This window comes from Patagioenas fasciata, chromosome 10, assembly GCF_037038585.1.
Source record: "Patagioenas fasciata isolate bPatFas1 chromosome 10, bPatFas1.hap1, whole genome shotgun sequence".
NCBI classification, from domain to species: Eukaryota; Metazoa; Chordata; class Aves; order Columbiformes; family Columbidae; genus Patagioenas; species Patagioenas fasciata.
The window spans coordinates 17581643-17597358 of record NC_092529.1 but is presented as its reverse complement, the minus strand read 5'-3'; the positions used below and the strand labels follow the sequence as shown (position 1 = coordinate 17597358).

Below are 15716 nucleotides of genomic sequence, written 5' to 3'. Positions count from 1 at the left end.
TTGTGCCATTCATCTGTGTGTATCAGTGCAGGAAAGAAACAAATGCCTCTCCTCCAGAGAGCTAGTTTTGTTTCTGGTCAGTCGTTCTTATTTCAGCATCCTAAAAAAAACTCTGGGCAGTGATGTTTCCTCTTCAAGCCATTAGTGCGTTCACTCAGATCAATTGTGGTGTTAGTCATAAAGAGCGATGGTTTTACAGTCTGTTGCAGGCCGTGTTATCTCACCTAAGGTGAGTAGATGAAGTCGGTCAAACTTGCCAATCTGTCATACAGCTAGTCACTCCTATCCTGCCCCTCTTCAGCTCAGTGGGTTGGTGGGGGTCCAAACGAACCTGAAAGACAGATCCATCTGCATGTCCTTGTCTGGCAGAAGCTACTAGCATCACTCTGAGAAGGGGAGGGTGGAAGGCTGGGGTGAGCATGGCCTCATGCCCAAAGCTGTCCTGGCATCTCCTGTACCACCAGCCCAGGTGATGGATGCACATCCAGGAGCTCCCAAGGCACAGGCAGCAGCTCGCTCAGGGTCTGCCTCTTGCACATCCTTGAATCCCCACAGTCCTAAGAGAAAAGAAACCCCCCAGAATATTGCAATTTAAATTCAGCTATGTCATGAGCAGGGCAAAGTGCCACAAAGCCTGAGACTGTCTTTTGTCTCATCATTTATAAAACTGACTCATTTTCACTCTTATTGCAGATCCATCCGAGGACCTAACAGAGCGCCGTCTGCACGGAGACAATGAAAGCCCTGCTGATTTATGAGGACAAAGTATTGAAAGTTTAAAACCATCTCAGCATTTACAAGCCAAATGGATTTCTTATTTGCACTTTGACTGTTTATCAGCTAACAACAGTGGCTTTACTGTGTGAAAGAAAGTATTCAGCAGAAATAGTGCCCCTGGTTTTTGACAGCTGAAAATGAAAATGAAGAAAATGGTTCCTTTGGTAAAGTTTCCGAGATTATGAAGTAAAAACAACCACAGAAGTTTGGATCTACAATTTACTTTATACCAGTTAAAGTATATATATAGAAATATATATATATATTAATATATGATATTTTGAAATAAAAGCCTCAGTCTTCAAGAAATTGAATAGTACCACACTTGGCTGCAGCTGCTCTAATTTTTTTTTCTCTTTTTTTTTTTTTTTTTTTTTGTAATGGTCTGGAAGATCTTTACCTGTTTCAGAGAGAAATGTGGCAGTGAAGAGGCAAAGCCAACCTGCTGCGGTACAAGGATGCCTAAGAGCTACATGAATCCTACTGATGTGGCATCCAGAGCTTCCTGTTCCCTTCAGCAGAATTTTGAGGGCATTTGTTGTTCCACTTTGTGTTGGAGGCTTTTCCCCTTGTGCAATACTAGCATGCCGGCTTTGCTTCATTAACCATACTTGATTGATATATAACAATGATAATTCTATCCTCTTCCAAGAAAATATTTTTAGAGCTGTTAGATATTCTGTGAAGAAGAGACGGACAACTACTGAGTGAAGTACAGTATGTATTAAAAGATGATTTGGCAGAGTTTGGTAGACTTCTTATTAAAGATGTACTGTACATACAATGTCTTCAGGCTTTGTATAGCTCATAGAGACTACAGTAAAAACCCAGTAACCAACTCCAAAGCTTTGCGTTGTTGGCTCACTAATTCATTGAAACAACAACAAAGCTATTTCTTTCCAGAACAACATGCAAGAGGGCTTTTAGTTGCAGTTTGGTTTTATTAACAAGACTGTTTGCAATTTGTGAACAAGCATTTCACCTTAAACAAATGCCTCTCTGGACAGCTTGGATGCTCAGGCACACCCGCACACAAGGGAGTCATCTGAAGTTAAGCTTCCCTTGATGCAGACCAGACTAAGTCACATTAAGAGCATTTTCCACCAGCTAAAAGCATATATATGGGCAATTCCATGACACAACAAAGGCACAACAGTTTGTGGAAAGCAAAGTGTGTCCGAGCCTTGCTTTTGTTTCAGGAATAGTTTCTTTCAGTTTAATTTTTATATGTTTCTTGTTAACGTTAATTCTGCTGAGATGAGATGCTTTACAGCAAGGATGCGTCCACAGAGACATAGACCTCACTGCAAACAGTTTGAATTCACATTTCTAGCTAAGCTGATGCTGTTCACCATGCAGCCTGGCCCTTGCATTGCTGAAGAAAGATCAAATCTGAGGGTTGAAATGTGCAAGCATAGTTCATATTCCCAGGCACTTTTGTGACCAGTCCAATTAATTTCGGGGGGTTTATTCGTGTGGAAAAGTATCTTGCTGTCACACGTAACTCTGCGCAATCTACCCTTTGGTGCACCTAATGCTACCAAATCAAAGAGGAATAGGGAATTGTAAAACTTGTTCTATCCAGTCCTGCTTCATTTCTTTAATATTTGCAATTTCTTTTCAGCCTGCTTACCTGTCTCTCACCAGACCACTTCGGCCATGCCAATAACATTTAATCCAACACAGAGAAAGTGCTGCACTTCCTGACCAGGAGATGGTCAAAAATTTTCTCCCACTAACTTTCTCCTTCAGGGAAACCACTTCAGTTCCTGAGGCTTCACAAGGCAGAAATTTGTCACTGCAATTACACTGTGTATTAAAGCAGCTACATGACATGTCACGCCATACTCCGTGCAGGCTTTCTGTGCTGATCCCTACCTGATGCTCACAGTGGAAATGGATATGCTGTTTCCAAGTACTTCTATTATTTCCCCTTCAAAAAGATATGAGAGTGAAAAGTGTCCAACAAAGAAACTTGTTTTTCCTCTGGGCGCAGAAATACTAAGTAGGAGCACCAGCCTCACTGCCAGCTGTAGGTGCTACCACGTGGCAACCAGCCTCACGGGTGGCCCAGCTGGATGTGCCACGTATTTTCTGGCCACAGCCACCTGCTTAAACCACAGAAGATACCTGGACCCTGGTCTATGTTTTAGACATGGTCTGCCATGACCATATGTCCCCAATCCCACCACCTCAATTTGAAGAGCACCACTGACTACCTGGTCACCCACAGATAGATGTGGTCCCAAAATGAGATCATCAGACCAGCTCCAGACTCACTTGCCACAAACAAGGAGAGACTTCTCCAAAATAAATCCTTAGCATTTCTCAATTCTTCTAGAAGAGCACTTAAAAAACCCCAGGACCTTCTAGAGCTAGATATCCCTTGGTGCACTAAGACATATATCCTGGGGCAGGATCTAAGTTGATTAAAAGCCAAGATATGTTATCATCCATTTACCATTGAAAACTGAGGCACCTAAAGCTAAATGGCCACTCAAAATCACATTGGAGAGCTATGGAAAATTGAGCAGAAATTGAAGTTTGGTTTCCTTATTCCCAGTTTACTGAGATTCTGTAAGATGACCCACACACAGCAAATTAACCCATGGCCTCTTATACCCTTTGCAAAGCCTGAGGTATCACCATTGAGAGGTATATACCCCACAGCAGTGTATCTGACATGGGTCAGACTATGAGTAGATAACAATGCTTATGCCTATTGAGATTGGGAAATATTAGACTTGCTAAAATATAAGAAGGAAATGTTGTCATTTGCACAGCAAAGTTTCTTAGGGATGTTTATGAATTTTTCTTTGCCAGTAGGCAGCCTCAAATATCACCACACCAAATTCAGTAAACATCTGCGTCTCTTTGAAGTTGCTGCAAAATCTGTTCATGAAGTGCAGCACTGAGAAATTGCTGTTTTAATTAAAATGTTTTAGAGGGGAATTAAGGCCTTTGCAAAAATAATGACTAATAAAACGTGAAGTCAAATTAAGAGCTGGATGCAGCTAACCTTCATTGTCTCAGTGAACCAAATTGAAAACAATAATAAAAAAAATTCAACCAGCCTGGAGTCACGATGATCATGTATTTCAGTGATATGCACAGTAACAAAATGTGTAGTGGGAAGATGTCAGAGCTGCTTTTTCACCTTGGCCAATGCAAACCCAGTGCGTTTCAGTGGTGGAGTGAATGGGTCCCACATTCTCATGAAAAAGTGAAAGTCATGCCATTCTCTGCACAATCTTGAAAGGTATTTACATCAACAGACAAGAAAGTTACAGTTCCTGTTTTCTGGCAGAAGTCTAGACAGAGTCATGTCAGGGAAAAATATATTTGTAAATGCATCAAAGATAAACTTAGATTTATGTCAGTGTTTCTTCCTCAGATATGTGAAACTAAGTTATGCAAATCTAAAATGTACAAGTTGGAAAAAATACTGAAAAAAAAAAAAAAGAAAAAAGTAGCTACCATCTGCCTGTTGATTCAGAAAATCTAGATTATGTGCTTCTGTCCAAAGATCTCCGGTAATAAAAAGCTCAGTGTGGTATGACCTGATACTGCTTTGAGTAATGCTACACATTACAGTTGAAGAAAAAAGCCCCATGGAGAAAGTCCACTGCTATGGCCAACAATTATGAACAGTATGTGAACCCAAACCTGGCATTACACAGAGAAAGTCCCATGAAAAATTACTGCAGGCGATACAGTTAGTGATGAGTAATGCTCTTATCAGGCCTATTGATTGACAATTAACAGAGTTTGCAGATACTTTCAGTGGTGTACTGCTTGTATACATTCCTATTAAAAATAATAATTTGTGCTCCTAACTCTCCCCATCTGTCACTTTTCTATTTCACTGTATGGTCCAAATATAATTACAGATGACAGAGAAGTTGTAGAGATAAACATACCTTGGCTTGGAAAACACATCCACTTCATCTGAAGGTGGCAGCCTTTGTTTCTTCTTCAGTGGCAGGATTAATATTGTGGCCTAAAATGAAGTTCTCTTTCATCAGTACCTCAGCCGCATCCCAGTAAGCAGCGTTTAAAGCTTGCCTGACAATGAAACGGTTCATTCTTCTTTGCTTGGTATTCTATTTTTTGTCAGAGAAAAATAGAAATACATTCCATAAATAATCTTTCAGGTAGACAGAAGGAGCTGTGTTTACTGGGCAGTTGGTTTAAGGCTGTCAACACTTTTTCTAGTTCACCGGTTTGAATTCAGATCATAGGCTTGACATGTATTTATGGTTCCTTCTCTGAAATGCTCACACAGTTAAAACACTTCACAAATATTTTTACTTTATAGAACTATACTGTTCTGAGGAAAAGAAACTGAATCCTCTTCTTTGCAGATGGGAAACCAAGACTAATAACATTTGAGACCTGTCCAAGGTTATGGTAAAGAACGCCAGCAAAGCCAGTAATAGAACTGAGGACTCCTGGATTTTAGGTCATCATCACAAATGGTTCATCTACAGTTCACATCAGTGAAATTTCACTGACAGCAGACCTTGGCTTTTAGCTCAGGTCACAGAGAGCAGAATTAGGGTGCCTGCAGTCAGGGGTGGACAATCACTCCCTTCAGCTGGGATCTGCAAACCACTGATGCATGGAAGATCACCACTAGACATACTACAGCATCTGTTCCCACAGGAACACAGTGACACAGTCCTGCCCTACTTTGGTTTCATGGCTCCTAGGTAAAAGTTGCTTTGAGCCTTTCTCATCAGAGCAGGGATGAGAAAAGGCAGAGAAGTGTCTGTGCTTAACTCTGATGGGCTGAGAAATAGATGTAGTCAATAGTCCTTATTTTGGAGGTCACAGTTTCTTGGAGTTGCCCATCTGATAGAACGATTTTCAGGTAAAAGCTGACTTTGAGCCAAGAGAGCAGACATTCCCTGACACAGGAAAATGCCTGAACCAGCCAACAAGAAGCACAAACAACTTCTTCTCAACTGAAAAATACAAGCACCACTGCCAGGGGAGTAACTAAGTCGCGGGGAAGAAAAAAAACAACTCTGCATACTTGGCAGATCCTTGATAAAACTTTTGCTGTTGCTTGACAAGTGGCCAAGAACCTCTGACTTCTGAGTGCAGCTCAGATATGTCCAGAGGTCTTTCCCGCCTGACAGGCCTGGGTATGACATTTTTTCATGAAACATTCATTGTCAGAATAGATTTGTTTTGCCACCATGCGGCAATGTGGTCTAATTTTTACACCCAGAAACAATACACGTATTTGTGCATCATGTTACTGACCCACTTCCCATTATTTCTCATCTGCTTTCTCTGTCAGACAACTGTCCTTGATTGAGTTAGAAATGAGGGCTAGAGGCCCACCTAGATTTGAAAGAAACTACCCATAACCTAAAATATTGCCCAGGGGAATATGCAATTTCTTTCTCCCACCTGCCATTCCTCTTCATTTCCTGTTTCATTTCATTTTCATTTCATCTCATCTCCTCTCTTTCATACCACTTAATTATTTTCATCCATCTCTATTAGTCATTTACCACTACTACTGCCTCACAGACTACAAAAAGCAGCTATGCTGTCAAGACTCAGTTCAGGGAGCTGTTCCCCCCAACAGCAGTGATTTATGTGATCTTTCTTTCTTTTCTTTCTTTTCTTCTTTCTTTCTTTCCTGTGTACTTTGGAAGGCGAGATCCTGACCTCAGTGGAGGTGCTGTGCCAGCAGCTCCCTGTGTTTGTATTGCCCACACCAGCAATTTCCAGCTCAGGGCCACAGGGTCCATCTCAGATGTACCCCAGTGTACAAAGCAGATGCTACTGGTATTTGATTTGCAGTGGTGGAGCTAATTGTCACCTCCTCACCTTCACTAAACCTGTCCTTTTTTTAGTTCTCCTGCAGTCTCATATACCTTGACCAGAACCAAGAACTTGACACACTGACTGTTGAGGGCTTGCCATTAGTTTCTGCCTCTGCAAAAGGAAAATTCATCACTATTGGTTCAATCAGGCTTTTCTTGGACTTGAGAGTGCAGCACAGGCTAAGTTGCTGTCAAATGCACAATATGAGTTCCAAGCACAGACATGTTCGGTTCTTTTCTGGGCTCTGTTTTTCTCCTAGTGCTCTTTCAGTTACATTTTTTCTCTGAAAGATTCTGCTATCTAGACTTGTAGGGCCTACATGTTATCTCTTGTAAAGTGGTCCAGAGTTTTCATGAATCTGGCACCAAGTCCCTAAGGCCCTACTAGTATCTCAAAGACACTGATGTAAAGCAGAGCAACAGCTAGGAAATGTTAGAGGCTGAAGGCAAATGGGTTTTGTGTCCTTCCTCTGCTTATTACAAAAAAAAAAAAAAGACAACAACACCAACAAAAACCAACAAAAACCAAACCAAACCAAACAAACAAACAAGCAAAAACCAAAACACCACCTTCCCTGAAAGTATCTGTGAAACAAAACCTCAACCTTCAAAGCATTCTACAACATGAAGAACCTCAATACTGAATTAATATTAAAGATCAGCTATTCCTAAATCCTAAAAGACAAAATGTGTTTGGCTCTTGAATTCAAGCCCTTAGTCAAACCTTCCACTAGCTTTGCTTCTGGAATAATAACTGATGGATCATACTCAAACCTATTTAAGTCTTAGTAATGAAAGTAACCAGGGAAGGAGACCTGTCACAAAGGCAACACCAACCTCCCAGTTCTGCCTCCAGGTACTCTCCAACTTTCCTTTAACACTGCCAGTGGCAAGTTTAGCATTTAGCACTGAGCACCTACTACTAAAGGGGCTGCACTGAATCCGTTGTCAGCAGATTTAAATGTCCACACACTTGCACTGGTCTAAGTCTAGCCTGAATTTGACTGATGACTGATGACTTCTGACTTTGCAACACAGTATGGTAGTACAAAGAAAACTTCGCTGTTGAGGAAGGCATGCAACCTCATTACAATTACCTGTTCTTTTAGTAGAGTTGGGTGACATATATGTTCAAAGCTGCCCAAAAGGAACATTCAGGTTATGATGCTTTTCCTTAAGCAACGTGACTATTTTCTCCCATTCTGTTTGACCAGCAGCCTCTCAAAGACATGTAAGCTAAGCAGCAACTGCTAGTGCAACAAAGGAGTATCACGGTCTGGATACGTGCCTTCAAGAGGCAGATTAGATGAATACTTCATTCATTTGACTTCATTACTCTGACCTTCACTTCCAAGAACTGACTGGGCTCAAAACAGCACAGTGACTTAGATGGAAAAAACATAGAAACACCACAGTATCCCTAGTTGGTATGCCCTCGCACTGCTTTCACCTGAGATGACATAGGAGAAAGGGAAGACTCAGAAAGGCAAGGGCAGGGGGAATTCTGGCACCCAAAGCCCTGAAACTGTTACAAGCCTACAGTGGCTTTTTCTACACAACTCTGCTGAGATGTGATTATTATAAGGATATAATGTTTTCTGCTAGCTTTTGTACCGTCTCGGCACCTGATTTCTAAATATTAGTACAGCCTATCTCCTTTTCAGCCCATCTCCACCCTGCCTTTGTCCTAGGCAGAGAAAATTATATTCTGCTTATACAAAAGCCTATGCTTTTACATGACACACAAAACAAGACAGATGATAAGATTCCTTGATCTTATTCAGCAAAGCTAATCTCATCATTTGCTTCACTGTGGGATTATAAATAGTGTTTCAACCTATCCCCATAACCGAAACACTTTTTATATCTCATCTTTTTCTTTTTAATGTCAGACAATTTGGATTTTTTTACAGCTCTAGCTCCTGAAATATGTTTCTAGTTCTCTAATTAGAGCAGAATTGAAGGGAGATTTCAAAATGGTTGGCTGAATCCTACCATTTTCCGTATAGATGTTCAAGTCCATGTAACCTGCGACTTCTACCTTGCAATGCTCTCTCCAGCAGCATCTTGTTACAGTCAACTTCATCCCTGGGCAACAAAAACAGCCAACTCCAAATTGATAGTCCAGGCATTCGTATATTTTACAAATGAAACTATATGTTAGATACCTTAATGTTTAATGCTAGTCTTCATCCTTTACTCAATGACCTCAACAGAGATTCTAGAAATAGTTCATCAATGCTCAGCAGGGTTAGGAGAAAGGTACAGACACAAGCAAAATGAGAAAGTTACCTGCTGGCATAGATTCACCTGCCTCCTAGAAAGGTTCTGCAGATTGAGATTACTGAATTCACCCCAGAGGACTGAACAGTAAGGGTCAACACATGTTTTCTGCCGAAATGCATCAGTTTCCCTCATAAGTGGATTTGACCTACAGTATTTGCTGGTTCCTAATGTTGCCTTGGAGCCCCACTGCTGAGTTTAAAATGTCTTTTTTTTTTTCCCCCAGTAATTACTCATATTGTAGCTTTTGGGGCTTGTTACATGTGACCTATGAGACTTGGGAGTTAAAGACAGCCGTCAAAAGCTCTCACATGTGCCACAGTGTTTTTCCTCAACAATAACGTCTCAACTGTGCATCTAGAAGCAACCTACCACAAAATACTTACAATGGAATCACAATATATCCCTTTCTCCACCATGGAATAAAGCTGGCAAGGAAAATAAGGTCGACGGCATTTCTTACAGTCAGTGCTGTTCAAGATCTGGGGACAAAAACTTTAAAAATGGTTTAGCACACAGTTGTCATTGTTTTCTAGTCCATACAGTCCTCCCTTAAATACTCCACACATCCACCTGGACCCTACAGTAAGTACACCTTGAAGCACCTCCTGTAGCTATACCATTCAATGCCTTGACACTTGCAGAGCCCCAAAAGCCAACCACACCATATGAAGTGACTGTAGACCTGGTCAGTGTGTTGCTGTCTACAATTTCCCATTCTACTGTTTTCCTTACAGTCCCAACAGAATTTGACCAGAACAGCTATGGGAGAGTTGTTCTCCACAAATTACTGTGACAGACGAAAGTCATCTTGTGCCTGAATAATTGAGTCACTTATGTCTACCAACAGTCTATTTCTTGCTGTAGTCCCCATTAACCCACAGCAGCCCTATTTAAACTGATCTAATTAGTCCCTTGCAATCAAAGGCAGTGATTTGGGTAGGAGAATTGAAAAATCAGAGATCACAACAGGTAAAGTTCTAGATCAGGGATATTATTATTATTTCAAATCAAACCCAAAGTTTGCATAATGAGGATTTCTGGGAAGATTTGGTCTATTACATAGGAAGACCAGTTGTTCATCACTAATTGACTCCAGCCTTCTCATGCACTTTTTCGCAAACACCTACAATCGGGATTTCTGAGCACATACAAGCCTAGAATTAAGTTAAATGAAAAGTGAAGAACTGACCTGAAAGCAAAGATTACCAACCTTAACTTTCAATTTATCGGAACCTTGCCATGATTTAAACACAGGCTGCTCTGCCAAAATACAGACAGTTTCTATCTGCAGCTCTTGATTTTCCTGACTGCTCTCCAATGTACAGCCTAAACTGAGTATGAAACAGTACCCATGCAAAATACCCTGCATACTCCAGTGGTAACTTTCCTCACCAGTTAGCACCAAGATGCCCTGTGTCACAGGTGAGCCCATCAAACATAACCCAGTGTGAATTATATTGGATATTCAGTTCCACGTTTATGCAGTATAGAAGCAAAACAGACTCATAATAGGAGTAAATTGATATTAAAACCAGTGCCTGGACAGCAGAAGATCTGCATCACACAGATTACTTACATATAAAGAGTCTATACAATCCCCGTGCCGATCATTTCCTTAGGATTTACAGAAATGAGCAACTTTAGGCTTTATAGACTTCATGGTTGCTTGATCTCACTACAGTAAACAGCTCCATATTTTTCCTTTTCATGTTTTATCCTGAAGCAACAGAGCATTACATTAATTGACTTGTCTTATTAATTCAATAAGCTGCTTCCAAGATGAAATGCTTAGCTATGCTTGCTTGTTTTTGGCACTTTTTGGTTGTTGGAGGAAAAGCTTTAAGGCTAGAATTGCTCTGATGTTTTCCACAGTTCACTGAATAATTTTATGCACTACTGAAGACTTGCCACATTTGGAATTACTGCAAACTGCTACTTTTTCATCATATTATAATTTAATTCACACTTTTAGTATGATAAGAAAACATTTAACAGTTTGCATATTAGAGAAATGTATTTGTTCTGCCATAAAGTTGCGGCTAAGAATTCATTATAGGTCACTCCTTTCTAGGGTTTATAATTTGGACATAAGATGTATTTAGAAGATTAAAGATGACATAGAATCCACTTCATTCAAATGAATTATATGCAAGAAAATGCAGGGATAAAACATTGACCTTCCTGTAAAGAAATAGGAAAAATATTTTACTGCAAACTTGAATAATATTGAGAATTTTTTAGTATTTCAGCAAGTTATTGTGGGGAAGTGAATGTATTTTAAACTTTAAGGAATCTGAATCCCAATGAAGATATCCAATATTCCTTAAGGGTAAAATACTCATGAAACTATGTGAATTCTTAGATTTTGGCCCTGGCTGAGCAGCTACAGAGAGCAAGAGCTGAACACAAATAGAGTGGAAACCAGACTTCTGCATAAAGCAGTCAGTCCCTGGAGAACCAGGTCAGTTGTTACTGCTCCTAGAGGTAGGAAGGTGTCAAGGTTTAAGGCAAGGCAGCAATAAACCAGGGCAGAAGGTATGTCTGCAAAAATTGTTCTTAACACCCTCTCTCATTTGCAGCAAGAAAAATTTTGTCCCCCAGCAATAGATTTGTGCTCAGAGGTAATGTTGGTGGTCAGGGCAGTGACTCCCGCCAGCCCTGGTATGGGTTGGTGCAACGGGTGACAAACCTTCTCACCATGGAGCCAGTTACAATCACTGCTGCAGCAAAACCAATTGGGTAATCACAAGGCTTTGAGTCAAAATAAAGATTTTTGTCTGCTGCATGGTCCTATTTTTAAATGAAGGCTATTGATCAAGTTTCTGGCTTTAAGAAATCAAAACATAATTTACACTCAGAGTCACCTGTAGGTGTTTGCATGACAATTAATACCCACAGTTACGGTAATGCAGCTGGACACATGGCAAATAGATCTTTTTCTTGAAACATTTTACCCTTACAACCACTAACTCTAACTCTTCATTATGTCTCCCCATACTCTTTGCATTTCAAAATTATCATACTAAGCAAAGCTCAATGCACTGTTTGGATGAGTAAGGAACATCTGGCAAGCTGAGACTGCTGGGACTCCATGGACAGATAAAGTTGTAGCACTTTTCCTCTGTATATAGAAATGCATTGTAAATTAAATCTACAAATTGTATGAAAAGGCACAGGTCACAAACCAGGTGAAGAAAAGCCATCATTTGTGCCAAGGTCAAATTCCATGCAGCTTGGCTTAAAGTCAGTACATTTTCATGCATTCAGTCACAAAGCATTGTGGTGTTCACTCATTATTTTGTATTTTAATGACTCTCTGAAAGTGCTTGTGACATCATATTTGGCCTTCACAAAATATGTGCCAAACATACTATAAAACCTGACGAATCTTGTATGAAAATTTTTCTCCCCCAGCCCCCTTTTTTTTGTCTTTCTTATGCTTTAAAGAAATGTGGGATAATACTGAAATCCCAACACAGAGCTACCTGAGACTGGACCACTGCCTGCTGATCTACCTTGGTTAAAATAAGGAACAAGTTGTGCAGTAGACCATCTGCCGTGAAACATAAATGTCTTGTAACAGCAATGAGCCAAGAGCCATGAACCACTTAGCCTGAGGGAGAAAATGTTTCAGCAGGGTAAGCAGCAAGGAAAACCTCAAAGAGACGTGTGACACTCCTTTTCAGCTCCAGCAGCCACAGCGTTGAGGGCCAGATCTCCAGAACCTGCTGATTCCCTGCACAGCCTGAGAGCTCCTGCTGTATCACCTCTTCACCTTTGCTTTCTTGCAGAGAGATTGAACTCTTGGGAAGATAAGAGTCACTTTTGCCAGTGTTACCCTGTGGCCTGACATCCTCCATACTGCACTGTGCCAGGAGGTGAAGTTACCATGCCTAGAGGTGAAGTTACCATGCCTGGAGGTTATTGCCACCTCCATGCCAACGCTGATCCGCCTCCCTGATATGCTGGTGTTCTCTGGCACAACTTCTCTGACACAACTCATATGTTGGTAGACCTGAGGTCCTTTCAAAAAGTGAGGAGAGGGCACTACAAGCTGGTGGGACTACGATGTTCTGCAGACCAGAGCTGCATCTGGAAGGCAGCAATGCCACACATGTGCCAGTCAGCACCGATACTCATCCAATTGCTGTTACTGCTGTCACACATGAGGCCATATGTTTGCAGAACATTCACGCACATTTTGGGTTTTGCCTTTGCATGACAAAGGGACGAGGCATCTGGGAAAGCACAGCCTACATCCCTGCAAGAAGTTTTACCACCGTTTTCTGCTAAACTCTTAAAACACCCTTAATTCCATGTACATGAGGAATTACTCTGGTAAACCTTACAACCACAACCCAAGCATGAAATGGGATTAATATGAATCAGTAGGACATCTCAAACTGTTTACTCTGGAACAGAGCTAATAACGAAAGACAAGCAGCTTTCAACACAAGGTAGGGTTAGCTCAGGTCACACAGCTAAGTAGTATGATTTTATTTTAAATCATTCCCCCAAGGGAAAAGTTAAGAAAATGTCTTCCAGAAAAATCTCTGCTCTTGTTACCATTTCAAGAACAAACAGTAGGATCATGACACCTTTGTCTTGTTGGTGTAGTAATAGTACTAAGAATTTGGGGAAAATGAGTCTATCGGGTGATCAGTGGTATGCCCAGGTGGATGCAAAGGAAGAGGTTGAAAGGGGATAAATGATCATTTGGATTTGTCCTTTCAAAAAATCATTTAAACAAAAGCATGAATAAAAGGAGTGGCAGGAGTGAATCTGCAGATGGCTCCAGTGTCAGGGAACATTTATCTGAAAGCCAATAAAAATGTGACAGTCTACTGTTTTCCCAGGCCATTTAACTTCGTCTTGATGACTGTTCTGAGATAAGACAACAATCGATGTAGAAGGGCACACCTCCTTTTTAGCACAGCGGTGGCACCAGGAGAGCAGCGCTGCTGCTATGGCACATCCTCCAGCTGCCTGCCGCATGCTCCTGCTCCTCCTCCTCTATCCACTTCCCCCAGCTAATAAGCCAACAGCCCAAACCTCATCTAAGGACAAGCCTCAGCTTTGTGCCCAAAGAGTTATCAGCTCCTGCCCCATCTCAGGAGGCCCTTTACTTCCCTGGAGAAGATGCAGCCCTGGAGCCTCTCTTTCACCTATCCAACATGCAGATCTCTGATATGGATCAACAAAGTTTGCATCCCTTTGAGCAGGGATCAATACAACTGAGCAGAAAGAGAATATGTCCTCTATCTGGACAAAACACATGTTCTGGATCAGGAAGGTCTGACACTCATTTTGTACCAGCTGAGGGCTACAATGGATGGTGGAGAATCGCTCTGGCAGTTCCCTTATATGAAATTATCCGACATAGCTGATATTAATCAATGCCCAAGGGCAAAGTGACTGGTATTAACCTAGCTACCCATCTCAATGCCATGAAATATAAGTCCATTCTTGGTATATTCTGAGGAGAAGATAATAAAGCTAGAAACAAAGTGCTTAAAAACCTGCATTTGTCAGACTGATCCTGTTTAATTAAACAGGAAATTGCAGGGCAACTAAATCAATCTTTACAAAGAAAAGCTGTTTGTCTGTTTACAGAAGAGAAACTTGTGGTGATTTATCTTAAAGAACATAATTGCCTCATGATTAATAGTGACCAGAGACAGTAAGAGGGAGGAAATGAGGAACAGGAGTGACTTTTCTTGGTGCATATTGGAAGCACGGCAAAGGTATATGCCCCTGCCACAATAAGTATTAAACAACCAAAATTTCCCAGCTTATACTGGGAAACTGTTCTTTTGGTTTTTCTTCTGTTGATACAAAAGTTATTGCCACTGGAGAAATCCAGATGTGATGATGGATCTTTGGAGACTTGAGTCCAGATATACATTTGGGTTTTATTTCCTCCTCATGATAATACAAACTGAGGTTTTCAACTTCACAGTTCTCCTCTAGGCCCACTGCCTTTTTAATACAGGACTGTAAAAAAATAGGTGTTGGCTGCCTGGACTTGAGGCAGTTTGTTGTGCCTGAGCTGAGAGCAGGCTTGGAGCTGTTGCAACACACAGCAGGTAGATAAAGCTCTCAAAAGCAGAACAGATATAATGTGCTGATCTGCAGACAACCTTTATCTGTCCACAGGCTACATATGGCTGTCTTTCAGCAACCTACAGCTGTTTACAGGCTACCTATAGCTGTCTATGCTGTGGCAAGGCACCAGGGACTGGGACATGTAGGTGTTTATAACACACATCTCTGTATATACATAATAGTCCTGGATAAAGAAAATATAACTAAATGTAAGGTTATCATAGAGACACCACAAGGAAACCAGAAACAACTCTTATTGTTCCCCAAAACAGGCAGGAATTAATATTTGAGGCACATTTGGCCTTCAGATAAATCTATCACCTTGCTTAAAAGGACAGCCTGTGTTTTTCATAACATGATCAGGGTCTTCTTGCAGCCATTCATCTCAGTATATCCTCAAAAATATAGATCAGTGATGACAGGACAGACAAATGAGCATGTCAGGGTTATTTTTTCATTATACTTATTTACTTGTGTGCTGAAGTATTCCAGCCTGACAAAAGCAATGTGAGTAGACAGTGGGATGATTTGATTGTTCAGAGAACAGCTAGTTCATGGATAGTTTCTAATAAAGCTGCTTTATTATACCACTAATAGAGCACAACTTTCCATTTAGGGATCCTTACTATCTCACAAGGTCTCTTTATAAATTGCCATTCAGTTCTGTCATTGTCTATCAGGTTTGTGGTTTTCAGAAATGACTGT

The 15716-nt window shown here is 40.9% G+C and overlaps 1 protein-coding gene and 1 long non-coding RNA gene across 5 annotated transcripts in view; one reads left to right on the top strand and one right to left on the bottom strand.

The window, feature by feature from the left end:
* The window catches only part of TAFA1 (TAFA chemokine like family member 1), a 222870-nt gene extending 219021 nt beyond the window's left edge, over positions 1-3849 (top strand). For both annotated transcript variants that reach the window (XM_065845759.2, XM_071813249.1), the window contains one exon: positions 694-3849. In XM_065845759.2, the coding sequence (XP_065701831.1) occupies positions 694-711 (18 nt within the window). In that variant the 3' untranslated portion in view covers positions 712-3849. The remainder of the gene's footprint in view (positions 1-693) is intronic.
* Positions 1-15716, bottom strand: part of LOC139828791 (uncharacterized) — a 68888-nt gene that overhangs the window by 4512 nt on the left and 48660 nt on the right. For 2 of the 3 annotated variants that reach the window (XR_011740761.1, XR_011740763.1), the window contains 2 exons: positions 4698-4880; positions 332-557 (listed from right to left, as the gene is read on the bottom strand). This is a non-coding gene — a long non-coding RNA (uncharacterized lncRNA). The remainder of the gene's footprint in view (positions 1-331; positions 558-4697; positions 4881-15716) is intronic. The other variant, XR_011740762.1, reaches the window with a different exon arrangement.